The sequence below is a fragment of the Periplaneta americana genome, chromosome 15, assembly GCF_040183065.1.
Source record: "Periplaneta americana isolate PAMFEO1 chromosome 15, P.americana_PAMFEO1_priV1, whole genome shotgun sequence".
NCBI lineage: Eukaryota > Metazoa > Arthropoda > Insecta > Blattodea > Blattidae > Periplaneta > Periplaneta americana.
This window is the reverse complement of record NC_091131.1, coordinates 120,384,099-120,401,656: the sequence shown is the minus strand read 5'-3', so window position 1 is coordinate 120,401,656 and position 17,558 is coordinate 120,384,099. Positions and strand designations below refer to the sequence as shown.

The window sequence follows — 17,558 nt, the reverse complement described above, 5'->3', positions numbered from 1 at the left end:
GTTATCTTGTGGAACCAAATGCATGCATGTGCTGTAGCTTACAGTAAGAACTGTATGGTGGTGGCAAGTGAACTATCTAGCTGCAAGTAGAAGCATAGTGACAGAGAGAAGCTTCCTAGTCCAATTTTTTCTTCCTCTGATGCTCGGATAGATTTCATGAGGCAACAAATGGCCTTTAAGGGAGAGAATGGATGGTTTTTGTTCAGCACAAGTATAATTGAAGCCATCAATTGTATCTACAAAGGAATCCCATTTCCTGATGGAGAATTTAGTGACCACAGCTTGCTCATACTATTGTGGCAACATGGCATTGCTCTGATCATGATGGCACTCTCTTCAGGGAACATTCGTGTTTTGAAGACCTATTATTAAAAATAACACACAGAAGACACCAGTTATACAGAGGGTTATGATTGCCCACAAGTGCACACAGAACAATATTGCTGAAGTGAAATAAATGCCAATTGTAAAGATTGTTGTGTTCAGTTGACATCTCTACCTACTTATTGGGAAAATACGTCAGTTATAATTTCATAACAGGCATTAAGGATATTACATCAGATTATATATTTAACTTGTTCTGTACCTAATGACTAAATAAATTATTGTCGGTACTCTTGGCCATGAAATGTAATAATATCAGCCTTTTGGAAGTCTCTCATGAATAAGATAACCGAACGAGTTGGCTTGGACAGTAGCATTTGAAACTCGCATCTGGAGAGTCTCGGGTTCAAACCCTGTGGCCGACCAATCTGATTGGGTTTTTTTTTTTTTTATAGTTTCATCTCAGTTACAAAGGCAAATGCCAGGTTGGAAATTTACATGCCATGATCCATCACCACCTCAGTCACCAATATCATGAACATTAATCAAAGTCTGTTATCAGTTACATGAACACAAGTGATCTATAATGCATAATAGAAACAGAAACTCAACAATAATGAAAATGGCCTACTGACATATCCACAGATCCTAAACACGCGATATGACCACAGATGTTAAAGCATGTATAAAAAAAAAAAAAAAAAAAAAAAAAGAAAGAAAGAAAGAAAGACATCTTGATATCTATATATTAATTTCAATTTGTTGACATTGCTTTTACCTTTTCATAATTATTAAAATTGGTGTTGACATTTCTTCTTCAACATTCTTGAATCTTCAAGTTTGAAGAGTTCTTTCAGACAATGTGTTTAACCTTAATTTTAAACGTCCTAAACTTCTCTTTCTAGTGAGTGTCCAGTTTCTTTACTTAATTTTAAACGTCCTAAACTTCTCTTCCTAGTGAATGTCCAGTTTCTTTATTTCACTAGTCTATTGTTTTAGGCCTACAACAGCAGTATATTCTTTTCAGTTGGTTTCTTATTTGTTAATGAAATTTTATATATTCCATAGTGTATTATTATTATTGAACATAGTGTGTTAATATTTAGTGCAAGAAGTTGGAAATTATAATGCTTTGTCTTGGTGTAAAGAGTTTAAGCACCTTTTTAGCATCACAAAATAGCATGAAGTCTCGTATGTAATTTAATATCTTCAGTTTGATAAAGTGTATGTTGGAAGAATAATCACTTTTGAAAGGACATGACATTTTGAAAGAAATGTTTCTATTTGATATTACTTTGCTTTGTTATCTGTATAAATTAGACAAAATGTAATCTTATAAAAACCTATTTTTGCTTTTTCAGTCCTAATATTCATATTCTTGTGTACAATTAACTTTCATTGTTATGTGCAGGCCCTTGATGTTGTAATGCGGCATTTACCATCAATGACATATACACCTGTTGGGAGGTCGTTTTTCTCATCACCTGATGGTTATTACCATCCATTAGGTGGAGGAAGAGAGGTGTGGTTTGGTTTCCATCAGTCTGTGAGACCATCCCAGTGGAAGATGATGCTCAATATTGATGGTATGTGTTATATTATTTGTCACTGTTCAGTAAATTATCAACAGTACATATGAGCACTATATCTAAATTAAATAACTTCTATGTGTTATGCATGTATGTCTTTTATGTGTAACCTTAGATCATATATATAACAGATAGGTCGGCCTTATAGGCTTTGAAGTTAACAACTTTTGTCAGGTTTACTACGCTGCCATCTAGTTGTTACATAAGGAGTCACGTCATAATTGCCATTTGAATTGAATTAGCGACTGTACTGCCATCTCATGTTCGTTTATGGCGGACGGGTGGCGATCCTGGCGGTTGTTCTCTTCAAAGTGCTGCCGATTTTAAACATAGTGATGAGTTATCTGTTACATAGATGATCTAGGGTGTAACTTAGAAACATACACTGAAGTTACTCGAAAAATAAAAAAAAAGGTCGACCAAACTGCTTTGTTAGCTTGTATTGCTTTTATAATCCAGCTCTTGCTTATGTTATCAGTTCGTGTTAATTGATTTTTTATTTTGTTTGAAAAACTTATAAATTCTCTATAAGGAGTAACAGTCACCATATAAATACCGAAATTGCACTAAAAATTAGTCTTTCCTATTGTTTTTTTTTTTTTTTAATCCAATGCCACCAGGTTGTCTTTTCGACATTGTCTTTCCTATTGCTAATCAACAGTTAAAAACATTGTTAGCTTTTCTAATAATTTAAGGCCAAGGCAGCATTTTATAAGAATTATAAGGTGTCCCTAAACTTCCTAGCAACACTGTAATATGGCAAGAGGGAACAAAAGGAAAAACAATAGATGGGTCTTGAATTTAGGATCTCTCCATTGTCGTAAGTGGGAAGGAAACGTGTAAATTAATGAAAGGAGTGACAAACCACAATTTTCGAGCATTATATAATTTGATATTGGTATATATTGTTTTAGTTTATTAACTTCCATCTGAAACAGAATCATCAATAATCAGTGGTCCCGAAAATGCATCTTCCCCCTGTAAGTCGTAACTTCATATTTATAACTAATTCCTGAGAATAAAGAGGAAATCAGTTTCTCTTTGTAAATTTTTTATTAAGTGAAATACAGTGGCCAGAATTAATTTTTCAGTTTGTTAAAACATCACTTGTATCTATTTTAACAGTTTCCGCAACGGCCTTCTACAAGGCACAACCTGTGATTGAATTCATGTGTGAAGTATTGGATATACGGGATATAAACGAGCAGCGTAAACCCCTGACAGATTCTCAGAGGGTCAAGTTCACCAAAGAAATCAAAGGACTCAAGATCGAAATTACACATTGTGGTACCATGCGGCGTAAATATAGGGTATGCAATGTGACAAGGCGTCCAGCACAAATGCAATCGTAAGTATATGCATAATTCGTGTTTGGCAGAATTTGATTTGTAAATGTGTGATTCCATGTGGGACTTAGAATCATTTGATTCTGTTTGTTGCCAGTGCTTTCAAATCTGCCTAGCATTTTCTTTTTCTTTTGTTGTCATTCAGTACTCTTCTCATCTTAAAATAGTGTTTTGTTGTTCTTGCTTTCTGTTTTCTGAGGATATTATGTATGACTGATAGGATTTCTGTGAAAGAGATTAAACATTACTATTACTTGATGAAAGGTGAGAAAATTCTCTCTGGCACTGGGATTTGAATCCGGGTTTTCAGCTCTACATGCTGATGCTCTATCCATTAAGCCACACCTGATCGGATCGAATCCTCTCACTTTAAGTTCCACCTCTTGGGTTCCCTCTAGTGGCCTACTCTCATGCACTGCGTCATAGATGTATGACAGTGGAACAATGTCCCCACATGTGCAGAGGTGCACTCGTTATGAATGACTAAGTGGCTGGGATCCAATAGAATAAGCGCCGTCTTAAATCACTAACATATTATGTTATGGTGATGAATTGATGATAAAGAAACGAGAGATTTATTTGAAGAATGTTTGGAAAGAACCTTGTTCAGCTGTAAACTTCAACAACAAAGGACGAAACCCAGAATTTAATTTGTTCACATTCCTCAAAGATAAAGAAAAGTTCATACATTTAGTGTGTGCCTACTTGTTTACGCTTGATATGCATTCTTTACGTGTTTAAGTTTCGGGTTTAATTTTCATGAACTCTGTTGTAATGATTTCAGATGTAAAAAATGGGTTGCGAATAGTCTTTGAGATGACCTACTTAAAAAAAGATACGAAATATTTGAGTGAAAATTGCTGTCTATGCACAGAACACTTCCAGAACAGCCAGTTTATGAATTCCAATAATAACTCATTGATTCAAACTACTGTAACCGAGCTAGATGGCTCAGATCATTACATTTGAGACTCTCATTTGGAAAGTCCCAGGTTCAAACTTAGCGATTGTCCAGTGTGACTGAGATTTTTCGTGGTTTCCCTGAGTTACAAAGGCAAGTGCCAGATTGAAAATTTACTGCCTTAATCAACGATATCATAAGCATTAAAACAAAATCTAAAATCAGTTACATGAACACAATAGAAACAGAATCTCAATAATAGTCAACGGCCTACTAATATACCTAAAGAACCTACACACGAGATATGACCTCAGATGTTAAAACGTGTATAAATCAATTTTTATAAAAAAAAAAAAAAAAACTGCTGTACCACTGGTATTCTTGGATGTCTATATTTTCTGTTTTCTTCTGCTTTACATTGGGAACAAGGTCTTTACATTTCCCAATTGGTCATTTGAATACGAAGCTTTCAGGAGTTCTTAAAAATCCTAAACTTTTGTCTTTAATATTCCAAAGCTCTCAAGTGTTAAAACTGTGAACTTCAGTTTATCAATTGGTTATATCACAGTAGGCCTCTAGGTAATTACCCATTTTGTGTTGATGACCTTAAATTGAATTTACTGTATAATATTTTTATTCTATCATTTTGAAATTAATAAACCATTAAATAGATACATCCAGTGGGCGCACACCAAATTTTTGGCGCAGTTTTTGACTTCACAAGAACTACAGAAGTTATATCTCTTAGATATTGCGATTGCTACGCTTAAGGGGTCTATTTCTACACCTTTTCCAGTTGTATTTCAGAAAATATCAATTTAATTTCAGAAATTATCAAATGTATTTCAGATTAGTCAATTTAATTTCAGATAATATCAATTGTATTTCAAATTAGTCAATTGTGTTTCAGATGGTCTCAAATGCATTTCAGATTTGTTAATTGTATTTCAGATGGTATCAAATGTATTTCAGATTTTGTTTCTTCAATATTTTGTTTTATTTTTATTTTATAAAGTATAATGGGTTTCATATAAGGATTTTTAAAAATGTACTGTAAAGTACTGTACTTCTTAATGCAGTAATAAATTCCAAACTTATTTATCGAAACATACAAACAATATTAATTTGACAGATGTATTACTGTGTAGTACTGTACATAGTCAATTTATTTTCAGAAAATAAGCAATGCATTTAAGATTACATAGTCATTTTTATTTCACAAAATAACAAATGTAGGCCTACTTGACATTTTAACATATATTAAAAAAGATGGAAAATGGATTTAAAAAATCCTCAACTTTATTGCATTTTAGCGTCCTACAGGCATATTCTCCATAACTATAAAGCTCCAGCATGATGAATTGTACTGTGTTGTACTGCACGAGCACAATCACCACCAACTTCTGAAATACAATTGATAATTTCTGAAATACAATTGACAAATCTGAAATACAATTGATATTATCTGAAATTGAATTGACTAATTTGAAATACAAATGATACTGTCTGAAATAAAATTGACAAATCTGAAATACAATTGATGTTTTTAAGAAATACAATTGATACTATCTGAATTTGAATTGACTAATCTAAAATATAATTGATAATTTCTGAAATTAAATTGATATTTTCTGAAATACAACTGGAAAAGGTGTACACTGACTGACATAAAAAAGCAATCCTTTGAAAAAAATACTAAAAGTCAAGTTTAAATGTAAATTATGAAGTAATCCCAGAAATAACTGTAATTGTACTCAATTTAAAGATTACACTTTTATGAACTTGTGACATGAAAATTCACACCTTTGACATCAATTTTGAGTCAATGGCCGTCATAATCTACACTTTTGTCGAAATTTTGTAAAATTTTTCACTTAAAACTTAAATTCACACTAACAATAACTGAAACAAACACTCAGTATCTGGTGTGTCCCCCTCTGGCCCTAATGACAGCCGCCATTCTCTCAGCATAGTTTCGATTAAGGTTACGATGTCTCTCGGATACATCTACCCAACCTATTCCAGAGAACAGCACACTGTTCCACTGCTGACGGTCCATTGGGCATGCTGTCGAGCGAACTGAAGATGTTCAGCTCGGTGCTGTCTGGTCAGATTTGGTGCCATAGCAGGTCATCGTGATTGAAGATTTTGCTCTCCAAGGCGTTGTCGAACAGTCCTCTTGCTCACATTAAAACTTCACACATGTTGTAGTCGATTCTGAGCTTCAACTGCTCTGGTATGGCGATTTCTTAGCACCTGGCTGATGAGAAGTCTGTTATCTCGGGTTGAAGTCTTCCTTTTTCTCTCAGATTGGAGTAACTCTGTCTTTCCTGGAACCATTCACAGCTTCTTGCACCGTGGTGTATGGTGTACCTATAGTAACAATGGCATAACAGAGGCTGCATCCGTCATCAATGAGAGTCTGGCAACGTCTTGGAGTGACAGAGACATTGTCTGAACTAAACTTACTGACGAAATAGCAAACAAATCATTTTCGACAGTTATTCATTTTCAAAAGGAAGGAAAGCAATAAAGTAATAAAACCTTTGCAATTGTTTAAGGTGGCCTATTCCATATGTTTAGCACAGAAACACACTCCTTTGATGTTAAGTGATAAACCGAAGATTAATTGGTGTGAAAGGCATGAATTTACGTGTCACATGTTCATAAAAGTATAATCTTTAAATTGAGTATGATTACAGTTATGTTATTTCTGGGGTTACTTTATAATTTACATATCAACTTGACTTTTAGTATTTTTTTCAAGTGATCGTTTTATTTTATTTTATTTATTTATTTTATTTTTTTTTTATTTTTTTTTAATTTTTTATTTTTTTTGCAGTCAGTGTATATTAAAAATCATATCTTTGGCAGTCATTATAAATTTTAATATCTTCGTGTAAAAGGAAATCATACTCTTTCATTACTGTTACCTTTTGTAGATTCTTTTATATATTAGAACTAGACCTACATATATTTAAAGAGACCTGTTCATTTGCTTTGAAATAGTGTCCAATCTGGAAGTTCGTTTTTTGCACTGAGTGCTAGTGTTCAGACCCATTCGTAAATCGTCTGCTTGTCTACCTACCAATTTCGCGCTGCTCACTCATTCATTGTTCATATGTTGGAGATGTGTGTCGCAATACTCGTAGTGTTGAACTGCTGTGTTCCTTTTTGTCCTAGTAAAAAGTAAAAGACAAATATTTCTTTGCACGAATTTCCGTGTCATTCAAAATTGAGACATATATGACTAAAAGTTATTTCGAGACAAAGGAAGTCCACAGTATTATATAATTCAGTAGAATTTTAAATCTATCTGAAAGGAGGACTGTTTTACCAATCCATTTTCATGTGTTGATTAGCAGTGTTTATTAAATTAGTTAAACTGAAATAGGCCCGAATAATAATAATAATAATAATAATAATAATAATAAAGTATTGTTTGGTTATGGAAGAAAGACAGTCTTGGCAACGATCAGATCATTCGGTAGTCTCTAGCTTACACTTTCTAAGTGAAGATTCTAGATGCAAGATAAAGAAAAGAATATTTACACACAGTACTATTCCTTCTCTGTTTCCAAAGTACCTGGAATATTTACAAAAAACACATACAAAGCCGAGAAAAATGCTCAAAAGAAGAGAGGAATTTCAGACAAGTTCTAGCTCCGGGAAAAAACTGCACAGCAATGTAGAAGAAAACGTTTGCATTGAAGGTGTTTACGTAGTAACTAAAACTGATAATGCTGTACAAAATGATATTATGTATAGGCTTCTTCATAAAAAAGGATAAACAAATTCTAAACCTAAAACGCAGAAACAGGAGGCTAAAATGTAAAGTGGGGCAACTGAGAGCTGCAAAAAGGGACTGAAAAGTGAATAGGAATGTGGCTGAAGATATTCAGTCTACAAATATAGCACAAACTGAGCAAAAGTGCAATGTACACACTTCATTTTTGAAAGAGTAGGTTTGTGAATTTGGAAAAACTAAACATCATTAGAGCTATTGTGTTTTATGGCAGAAGACAATTTCTTATTAATGAGACTTACAATGCTCTTGTTTTAACTTCTATCTCCTCCACTGTCAAATGCATTATTATCTATTGAAATCTGGGATTAATTTCGTCCTTAGTAGGTAATTTTCTAGTTACTAGAAATATATTTCAGCACTATTAGAAGATTAGATGGAAGCAAGAACTAGACGAATAGGCAGGCAATCCACAAGATTCTTATTACTTGGATTATTTCTGTGCCTTCTAATGCAAATGTGACTACTACTGTAAGAGCAGATGTAATTATGACACATCACTCAAAAAGTGTTATTGAAATAATTGTGATAAGCATGAAAATGATGATGACCTGCAAACATTGCTGCAGCCCTACCAGAAAGACTAGAGAATACATGTGCTAGCTTCTTGGAAACGACATTACAGTCTGCTACTCTCTCTGTTATTTCCCGCTATTTTATTCGAACAATAAAAGACAATAAATATGATATATTCACAATGCCAGGTCATGTTCGAGTCTGATCAAGATAACATTCCTGCATGGGCACTTTTAAAAAATGTGAACACAAGAGGGAATATACAGACTGGTAAGCGTTACCTGTATAAATCTAAATCTGAGGTCCCCAATCTCCTTCAATTCAGATACTCGACAACGTATAAAGAAATTCTTTAAGTGCGATATTTCCCCTTCATTGAATTTGGAAGAATATGTTTCATTTGCAGTATCTGCCTGAAAGCAGCCAGTTGGGAACTGCTAGTCTGATGTGCAATAATTTTGTTTTAAGATACACTATTGTAACTACACCAATGTTTATGGAAATTGCAACACCAAGAAAGATACATGTGACGGAAATGAAATTGATACCACAGATTAGGTACATGACAATACACAAATGTTTAGAATTACAGAACTGTACCAGATCTATGATCATGAGATTTCAGTATGGTATGAAGCCTCCATGCACTGCAATCAGAGCCTCTAAGCATCATGGCATGGAATCAGAGAGGGCTTGAATATGTTCCTGGGGAATCCTCCTCCATGCAGTTTGTATGCGAGTCCACAATGCATCAAGAGTGGGTGCTGGAGGACCATGACGAATAAGTTGCCGACCAACCATAACCCAGACATGTTCGATGGGCGACATGTCTGGCGAACGTGCAGACCAGGGAAGCATACCTGTTGTTCTTCGAAGAAGGCTTGCACAGTTCTCGCCGCATGTGTCAGGCATTGTCCTGTTGAAATAGCATGTGGAGTTGCCTGAAGGAGGGGTAGTACCTCGGGCTCTAAAACGTCCCTAATGTAGCGGTTGCTGTTCAGATTGCCCTGAATACATAGGAGGCGAGATCGCATATAGTATCCAATGGTGCCCGAAACCATCACACTAGGTGTTTGTCCGCTGTGCCGCTAAACAATGCAGGCTCTCAGATTGCATTCACTATAGTAGCATCTAACACATATGTGGCCATCAATGTAGGACAAGTTGAAGCAAGACTCGTCCGAAAACACTACAGTTTGCCACTCAGCACACCAGTGACAGCGTTCACGTGCCCATTACAGTCTGAGGCATTGGTGGTTTCTGAACAATGGAAGCCAACGCAACAGCATACGAGCCACTAGTCCAGCCCTCAAAGGACGGCGACGAACCGTTGATGCAGACAGGTCCACACCCGGTGCAGTACTCCAACATCGACTAACACTGTGCATGAAGCTGTACGGTCTGTCATGGCTATGCGGACAAGATGGCTGCCATACCGTGCTGTGGTCACATTACATTGTCCAGTGCCCTCTCATCTCTGTAGCAGCATGCCCTGTACGAGCCTAAATGCCACAGCATGACAAACCTGCTTCCCAGAGATCAACCATTCTGCTCCGTTCGAACTCATGTGCTGATATTGCGCCCTTCCACATCGACGAGACATACCTGCACTAGCTTTCACGTTTCCACTTCGTTTGGAAGCTCTACACTGACTGAGCAAGGCATAACACTGCCCTTGTTGATGACACAAGAGACGTCACTGTTGGACCTGTGTGTACGCCATCTCTCTGGAAACGTAATCAATTATTGTTGGTACATTGTTCTACACATCTCCCGAGTTTGGAGTCGTTCGGGCCATTCTTTCTGGGTGTTGCACTTTTCACAAACAGTAGTGTAATTAGTTATCAATTGGCCACATTTTTTCTGGGTGTGCAATAGAACATGTTGCTTTGAGTGATGCGTAATGTATTTAAAATTGTGTATATTAGTTGATTCTCACTATCACTTCAAATGCAACTGCTTGCATTGGAAGAGTCAGAAAGGTATGTACATTAGCGCTCATAGTGATGGAAACTGGGACTCTGATGCGGACAAGCTAATTCATTGATTGACTCACAAATGAACAGGTCTCTTTCATAGATGTAGGTCTAGATTAGAGATATAATTTTATTGTTGAATTTTCATATTAGTTCTTTATTTTGTTATAAATTTTCAAGTTGTTTATAGCACTTTGTCCATGTGGCAGCCCTCTAATGAGGGAAGTTTTATAAATTAAATTAAAGTAGGATCTGCAGTACATATAATAACATACATATATAATTGATAACACAATCTCAAGGGAAAAAATGGAATTCTCTGCATCATAATCCACAGCTAATTCCCGATTTACCACGCATATCGTCTGTAGCTGCATTTAGATTGGCAACAGGCTATGATTGTTTGGCCAAACACCTGCATAGAATTGGAATATATCAGTCCCCTAACTGCCCATTGTGCGACTGAGACCAAGAGATGGATTCGGAACACCTCAAAATCTGTGCTTCAGTGGCTGGCCATGATAATATCTTTGAAAAGTATTGGAGTGCAAGAGGTCAAATGACTTTATTGTCAAACGCCTGGCATTAGAAAACAACAACAACATAATTAGACCTACAGGTTAAGTGGCATTTTAAGTTTGTGCTAGTTCTCAAGTAAAATTCTGAGCTTTCCATACTGTTCCATTTAAATCTAAGGTGCCAGACATGCAATAATGTGCATTTTTAAATTTAATATTACATATTTTAATTTTAATTTCTGAGTACCCAAAACTTGATGCTGTAGCAGCCTTTAAATTGTTAACATGTCACAACTATTTGGCTGCATACCTTTATGAAATTGAAATCTTCAACTCTCCAAATTTTATCTTGTGTCATGAAGACAATTCTACAATGAAAAAGGATCACCTTTCGAGTTGTTTAGCTCTCAAGACGTCACCTACAAGAATGCTGGCTGGACTTTATTGGGAAGCAAGAAAGCAAATGAAATTTAGACTTTAGACTTCTCCTCCTCCTCCTCCTCCTCCTCCTCTAATATATATCTTTATTTTCCCAAGTTAATATATATGGTGAGCGTGTAGTTACCACCGTAGTCCCAGGGATGCTCAGTTAACATGTCATAGCACTATTAACACACTGTTTTCTTACTGTATTAAGTAAAACTTATACTGTGGTTATAGTCTGCAGCAGAGAGATTGTAATAATAAAAAAGACAGTAACTAATGAAATTCATGTTTCTAAGGACTGATATCATTACTATTCGTTTCATTTCTATATTAGATCATAAGTTTCTATTATTTATTTTTTCCAGTTTTCCACTTCAACTAGAAAATGGCCAGACAGTTGAATGTACAGTGGCAAAATATTTCCTAGATAAGTACAAGATGAAGTTGCGTTACCCACATTTACCATGTCTGCAGGTGGGACAAGAACACAAACACACATACCTGCCATTAGAGGTGAGAATTTTTTATAATAATCATCAGTGCTTTTTTTTTCCGTAATATATGACGTGATGGTAGATAGTCTTTCTATAATCGTTTTCGTAATTAAGCTATACTTCATGTAGGAATATCGTGCGTGTGCGTGGGTGTCGGCTTCACGAAAATAAAACAAGAATTGTAAGATTGCAGACAGGAAATAACAAACCTGAAAGCAAACATCAAGGCCAACACCAAGAATAGTGAGTAGTTACAGCTGGAAAATGAATTAATGAAGAATAAAGTTAAGTACTTAGAACATTACCAGAGAAAGAAGAATCTAATAATTTTCAAGCTAAAAGAAGATATATATGGGAAATTGGAATGGAAATGTGTGATACAGTTTGCAAAGTGTTGGGCAGACTATTCAGTTTAAATGTTAACGAAAATCACGTAGAGGAAGCTTATAGATTAGATAAAGGAAAAAATCGTCCAATTCTACTAAGATTTATAAGCTTGGGAATAAAACAAGTGATTATGAGAGATTTGAAAACCTTAGAGGAAAAAAATTAGAATTGAGAATAATTTGAGCTTCGAAATGAGAAATAAAGAACATTATTGTTACTATTCTTAGTTCTGCCAAGGAGAAATGGCCACTTTGCAATAATAAAAAATGACAAGCTGAAAGTAAATGGGGCAAAATGTACGACCTGGAATGTTGTCAGGAGAATTTGGATCACTATGAATTTGAGACAAAAAAATCAGTCGAGGAAAGAAATAGTAATATCAACAGGAACATGTAAAGAAATTAAATGAACTGAGATGAAGAGAGCAGCTGAAACAGAAGTCTGTGAGCGAGGAACCCAGTACACCAGGATAGCAGCAGAGGTAAAAGTCATTGAGTGAGGAAGCCATCACAGCAAGATCAGGTTAGGGAAACAGTATGTAGGAATGCACACTGGATGGAAGGAAACAGGATTTAGCAGTTTCAAAGACAAATCAAGAAAGAAAACGAGCAATGTAAGGAACAATGAAGAAATGTATAGCAAGTAGCCTGAAATAGGAGTCAGCTGTGATGTTGTGAAGGCAATAGAGAGGACTGACAATGACATTGGGCCGTATATAGGGTTTGAGATGAATAAACTAATAAATAAAATGTAAGGAGTGAATGAAGGGGCAATAAGGGAAGAAGTAAGGGAGGAAGCTAGAATAAAAGATACACCCATGAAAATCGGGTGCAGGGATAGGTAGTACTCATGGAATAGGATAAGAATCTGGAGGAAATGAGGATGAAGAGAGTAAGCCATTTACACCGATAAGAAGTCTGCTGTTGCAGGAGGGAGAAAAGAATTGCAAAACACTTGAAATTACTTGTAGACAGGTATTAGGTGACAGCAGTTGGTAATATTATAGGGAAAGGTTATTTTATTTTAGTGTTAAGAGGAGATAAATTTGTAGAGATTGTAAATGTGTTAAAATAAGAAAAATGAACTTTGTATTTTATAAGGAGAGGTTGATGGAGAGTGAATGTGATTGTGGAGGCATGCTTAAATAAGATAAATTGAACTTTGAATTTACGATACGAATGAATAAACAGAAATAGTGTCTAGGATAGAAGTTTTAGATTGTCAGAATACAAAGACGAACATTAATGTAGATTTAATGTATCAAGATAACAGTGCAGATACTAGAGACTGTACTAATTGAACATGGTACAAGAATTTTATTTTAAGATAAGGATACAGTAAATAATAGTTGTGGTGGTACCTAATGTACTAAATACAGAAATGTAAAAGGCCACCACTACTTGCAGACAGGTTGATTGTAAACACTTGGAAGCATCTTCAGTGGACCATACTTTTTTAGCTATCATATCGAGAAATTTTTTTATATTTTATTCAACACACAAAAATATGATGTTTTTGTCGTCATCTTCGTTTTCTAATGTCAGACTGGTTGGTTTATAATCATCAGTCTTCTGGTTTCCCAGTATGACACACAAAAATATCTCAGAAATATTAGGCGAAGTTTTAAAACATCATTCCCAGAAACACATGACTGGTCGTGAATTGAATTGTTATGAAGTTGATGCAAAGTCAACTTTGTATTTGATTTTTTCTTATTCCTTTTTCATCTTTCTCTTCATCCCTAATACCCCAGTTTCTCAACTCCATTACCACCACCATGCTATCAGGACAATATGCCAATACTACTTACTGAGATCTTGAAAGAGCTCGTATACTATAATTGTAATTTAATATTATTTTATTCTTCTTTTAAATTATTCTATGCGTACATTGTTATAGCTTTATTTTGACATTTTTATAATAAAAAGAGGCTTGTTTCTAACAAAATATCTTGTTTGTTTAAGGTATGCAATATCGTGGCTGGTCAGCGCTGTATTAAGAAATTAACAGATATGCAGACATCAACTATGATAAAAGCTACAGCCCGCTCTGCACCAGATCGAGAAAGAGAGATCAACAACTTAGTCAGGCGGGCTGACTTCAATAATGATGCATATGTCCAAGAATTTGGCCTGACCATCAGCAACAACATGATGGAAGTGCGGGGACGCGTCCTACCCCCACCCAAGCTGCAGTATGGTGGCAGGGTTAGTTCGCTCAGCGGACAGGTCTCTTACAGTTTTATTATTATATTTTTTAATTCTTCTTATAACCACTAGATATAAATATTACTAATTCAGCTGCTTATATTCAGGGAAGAACATCATTATGGGTTACAATGTAAAATGTGCACATTTTAATTTCATTTGGTACATATTTAAATTTTCATTATTTGTGGGAGTTATTTTTGTACTATTACATTTTTTCTTTCTTTCTTTCTTCCCCCCCCCCCCCTCCGTCTTGTAAAACATAAAGATCTTTCGAGTGATGGTAATTAAATAATCTATGGTCATTTATAATTGTCGAATATTCTCATCAGCAGTAGTTACTAATTTGTTATAAGCTGGAATGGGAGACACTTATTTTCGGTCATCTGATACTTTTTTTTTTTTTTGGAAATGCTGTTGGTTGAACTTTAAAATTCTTCTTTCATTTACAATTGGTATTAATGTGTGAAAATGTAATTACTTTTCATAAATTTATTTCTTTCTCCCCAGTGTTCTACCTGCTTTTCTATTTTTATATCTCACATCAGTAGTCTTACAATCTTCTATGTCTGTCAGATAAATATGCACTGTGGTCACAGTGTTCATGAATTTAAATTCTTAAAATATAATTGAAATACAATCAACTTCCGTGGGTTATGTATAATATCTATCTATTTATTATTATTATTATTATTATTATTATTATTATTATTTTTTTTTTTTTTATTTTTTTTTTCTCTCTCTCTGACAGGGCCGTAACCTGTTGTTTGCCACAACTCCATGAATGTGACTCATAGACACCACTAGTGTCGAGAAGTGTAGACCACTTGTTCATCAGAGACTATCCAGAGTGTACCATTAATAATTATTCTTTTTAATACTTTACATATTTATGTAGGTTATTGAATGTTGGTCGGTTTTAAATTCCTTCTCCTACGTCTTTTTCATTTAATGGCCAATATTAGAGGCTAAATCCATTCGTCACCTAGCAGTCCAATAGAGTGCATTGATGTTCCCTGCTTCTTGTAATTTTTTGTCAAGACCGGAACAGACTAGTAGAGGGATGTTGTCTATTTTGCATATGGTGCATTTGTTAGATGAATATGTGCCAACTTTGAAGAGATGAACAGCTAAGCAGGCATTATCGGTGGCTAATCTGAAGGCAGCAGTAGCTTTTTCCCTCGATTGGTTTTTTTATTTTTCGGTTTTCAATGTATCACCTAGAATTATACTGATTTTGGTGAGACTGTGAGTGCTACGAATGGCTGTGATTATATGCATGGTTATGCTTTCACTTACTTTATGGATCACATACGGTGGTTTTTTTAATATTCTTCAATATATTACAATATCTACAGGGTATTGAATGTTGAGTGTAAGGTTCTATTTTCACATCTATGATCATCTAGAATTCTGCTGAGTGTGTCGAATTTTGTTTCTGTGTTGTACACCTGTAGTTGAAATGGTAGTAAGTAAGGGTGGTGACCACTTTATTCTTTTTTTTCTGATAGTGTCGTTTGTTTTATGTTTTAGAGTTACTTATTTGTAATAAGAAGCTTGTGAGAAAAAAGCTGTTTGTTGACACACAATTTTCTTAATGTGGTTTCTTATAGGTGTCATAATTGAGAACTATAGTGTTAATTATTTTATTGCTTTGAATTATATATTATAATGTGTCTGGTATTGGGGTCAGCTCCATTATAAGGCACATTCCTTCTTTTGCAAGAAAGCTGACTGTTGTAATCTTTCTGAAAAGTTGTTGATTGAACATTTTGAATTCTCTGATCTGCATAGATGCGAGATATGTCCGTGATGTTTGGTTCTTTCCACTCAGTATCAGAGTACGACGTTTTAATGTTTCCTTTCTCATTATTTAGAAATTTTCATTTTGGAATATTGTGTTGAGGTTTAACAAGAGTTACAGTTTCTTCTTTGAGTCTATTTTGACTCTGTATTCATTTCCAAATGTGTAATATTCATAGAAGATGCTTAGACTAAGTAATTCTAATAAAAATATTTCTCATAAAATTAAAGTTTTGTTGTTTTACCTACAGCTAAATATTTTTCGGGTATAAGTTTTCTTCATAAACTAGCTAGATATAGAATAGACTTTGTGGGAGTACAGGAGGTTAGGTTAGATGGGATTGGCATATTGCCAATAGAAGATTACTTGTACTATGGAGAAGGAAACAATAATCATTAATTAGGAACAGGATTCTTTATTCATAGAAGGATAAAATCGGCAGTAAAAAAGGTTGAATTTATCAGTAACAGGTTATCGTATTTAGTATTTAAGGATAGATGGTGTGATATCATAGTTACAAATGCTCACGCCCCTACAGAGGAGAAAGACAACCATATAAAGAATAGCTATTAGGAGAAATTGGAACACACTTTTAATCAGTTATCTAGATATCATATGAAAATTTTGTTGGGGAATTTCAATGCTAAAGTAGGACAGGAGGCTATTTTTAAACCAACTATTGGAAAAAAGAGCCTACACGTAACTAGTGATGTTAATGGCATCAGGTTAGTCAACTTTGCCACATCAAAAAATTTGTGAAAAATAAAACATTTCCGCATAAGGATATACATAATATTCTTGGACTTCTTCAGATGGATTGACACACAACCAAATAGATCACATGTTGATAGATAAACTAAGACGTACTAGCATAATAGACATTCGATCTCTCAGGGCGGCAGACTGTTATTCTGACCATAATTTGGTAATTGGACAATTAAGAGAAAGATTATCATAGACAAGTGAGCAGAGCAACAAGTTAATGTTAGGAGATTCAATATTCCGATATTAAAAGATGAGGAAACTAAGCAACCTTATCATATCGAAATTTCGAATAGGTTTGCCATTTTAAGAAGTTCCGACGAAGTTTTGGAGGAATTAGATATTAATAGCATGTGGGGAAATATCAGGAATAATATCAAAATTGCATCTGAGTAGACCATAGAATATTATGAAACTAAGAAAAAGAAACCGTGGTTTGATGAAAATTGTTGAATGATAGTAGAAAGAAGGCGGGTGAAATTGAAATTCTTACAGTATCCAGT

The 17,558-nt window shown here is 34.8% G+C and overlaps 2 protein-coding genes across 5 annotated transcripts in view; both read left to right on the top strand.

Moving 5' to 3' along the window:
• The window catches only part of Rpn13 (regulatory particle non-ATPase 13), a 625,061-nt gene that overhangs the window by 191,607 nt on the left and 415,896 nt on the right, over positions 1-17,558 (top strand). The window lies entirely within an intron of this gene.
• Positions 1-17,558, top strand: part of AGO1 (protein argonaute-2) — a 235,727-nt gene that overhangs the window by 127,671 nt on the left and 90,498 nt on the right. For all 4 annotated transcript variants that reach the window (XM_069848071.1, XM_069848073.1, XM_069848074.1 and 1 more), the window contains 4 exons: positions 1,736-1,910; positions 3,039-3,261; positions 11,767-11,914; positions 14,247-14,510. In XM_069848071.1, coding sequence (XP_069704172.1) covers positions 1,736-1,910; positions 3,039-3,261; positions 11,767-11,914; positions 14,247-14,510 — 810 coding nt within the window. The remainder of the gene's footprint in view (positions 1-1,735; positions 1,911-3,038; positions 3,262-11,766; positions 11,915-14,246; positions 14,511-17,558) is intronic.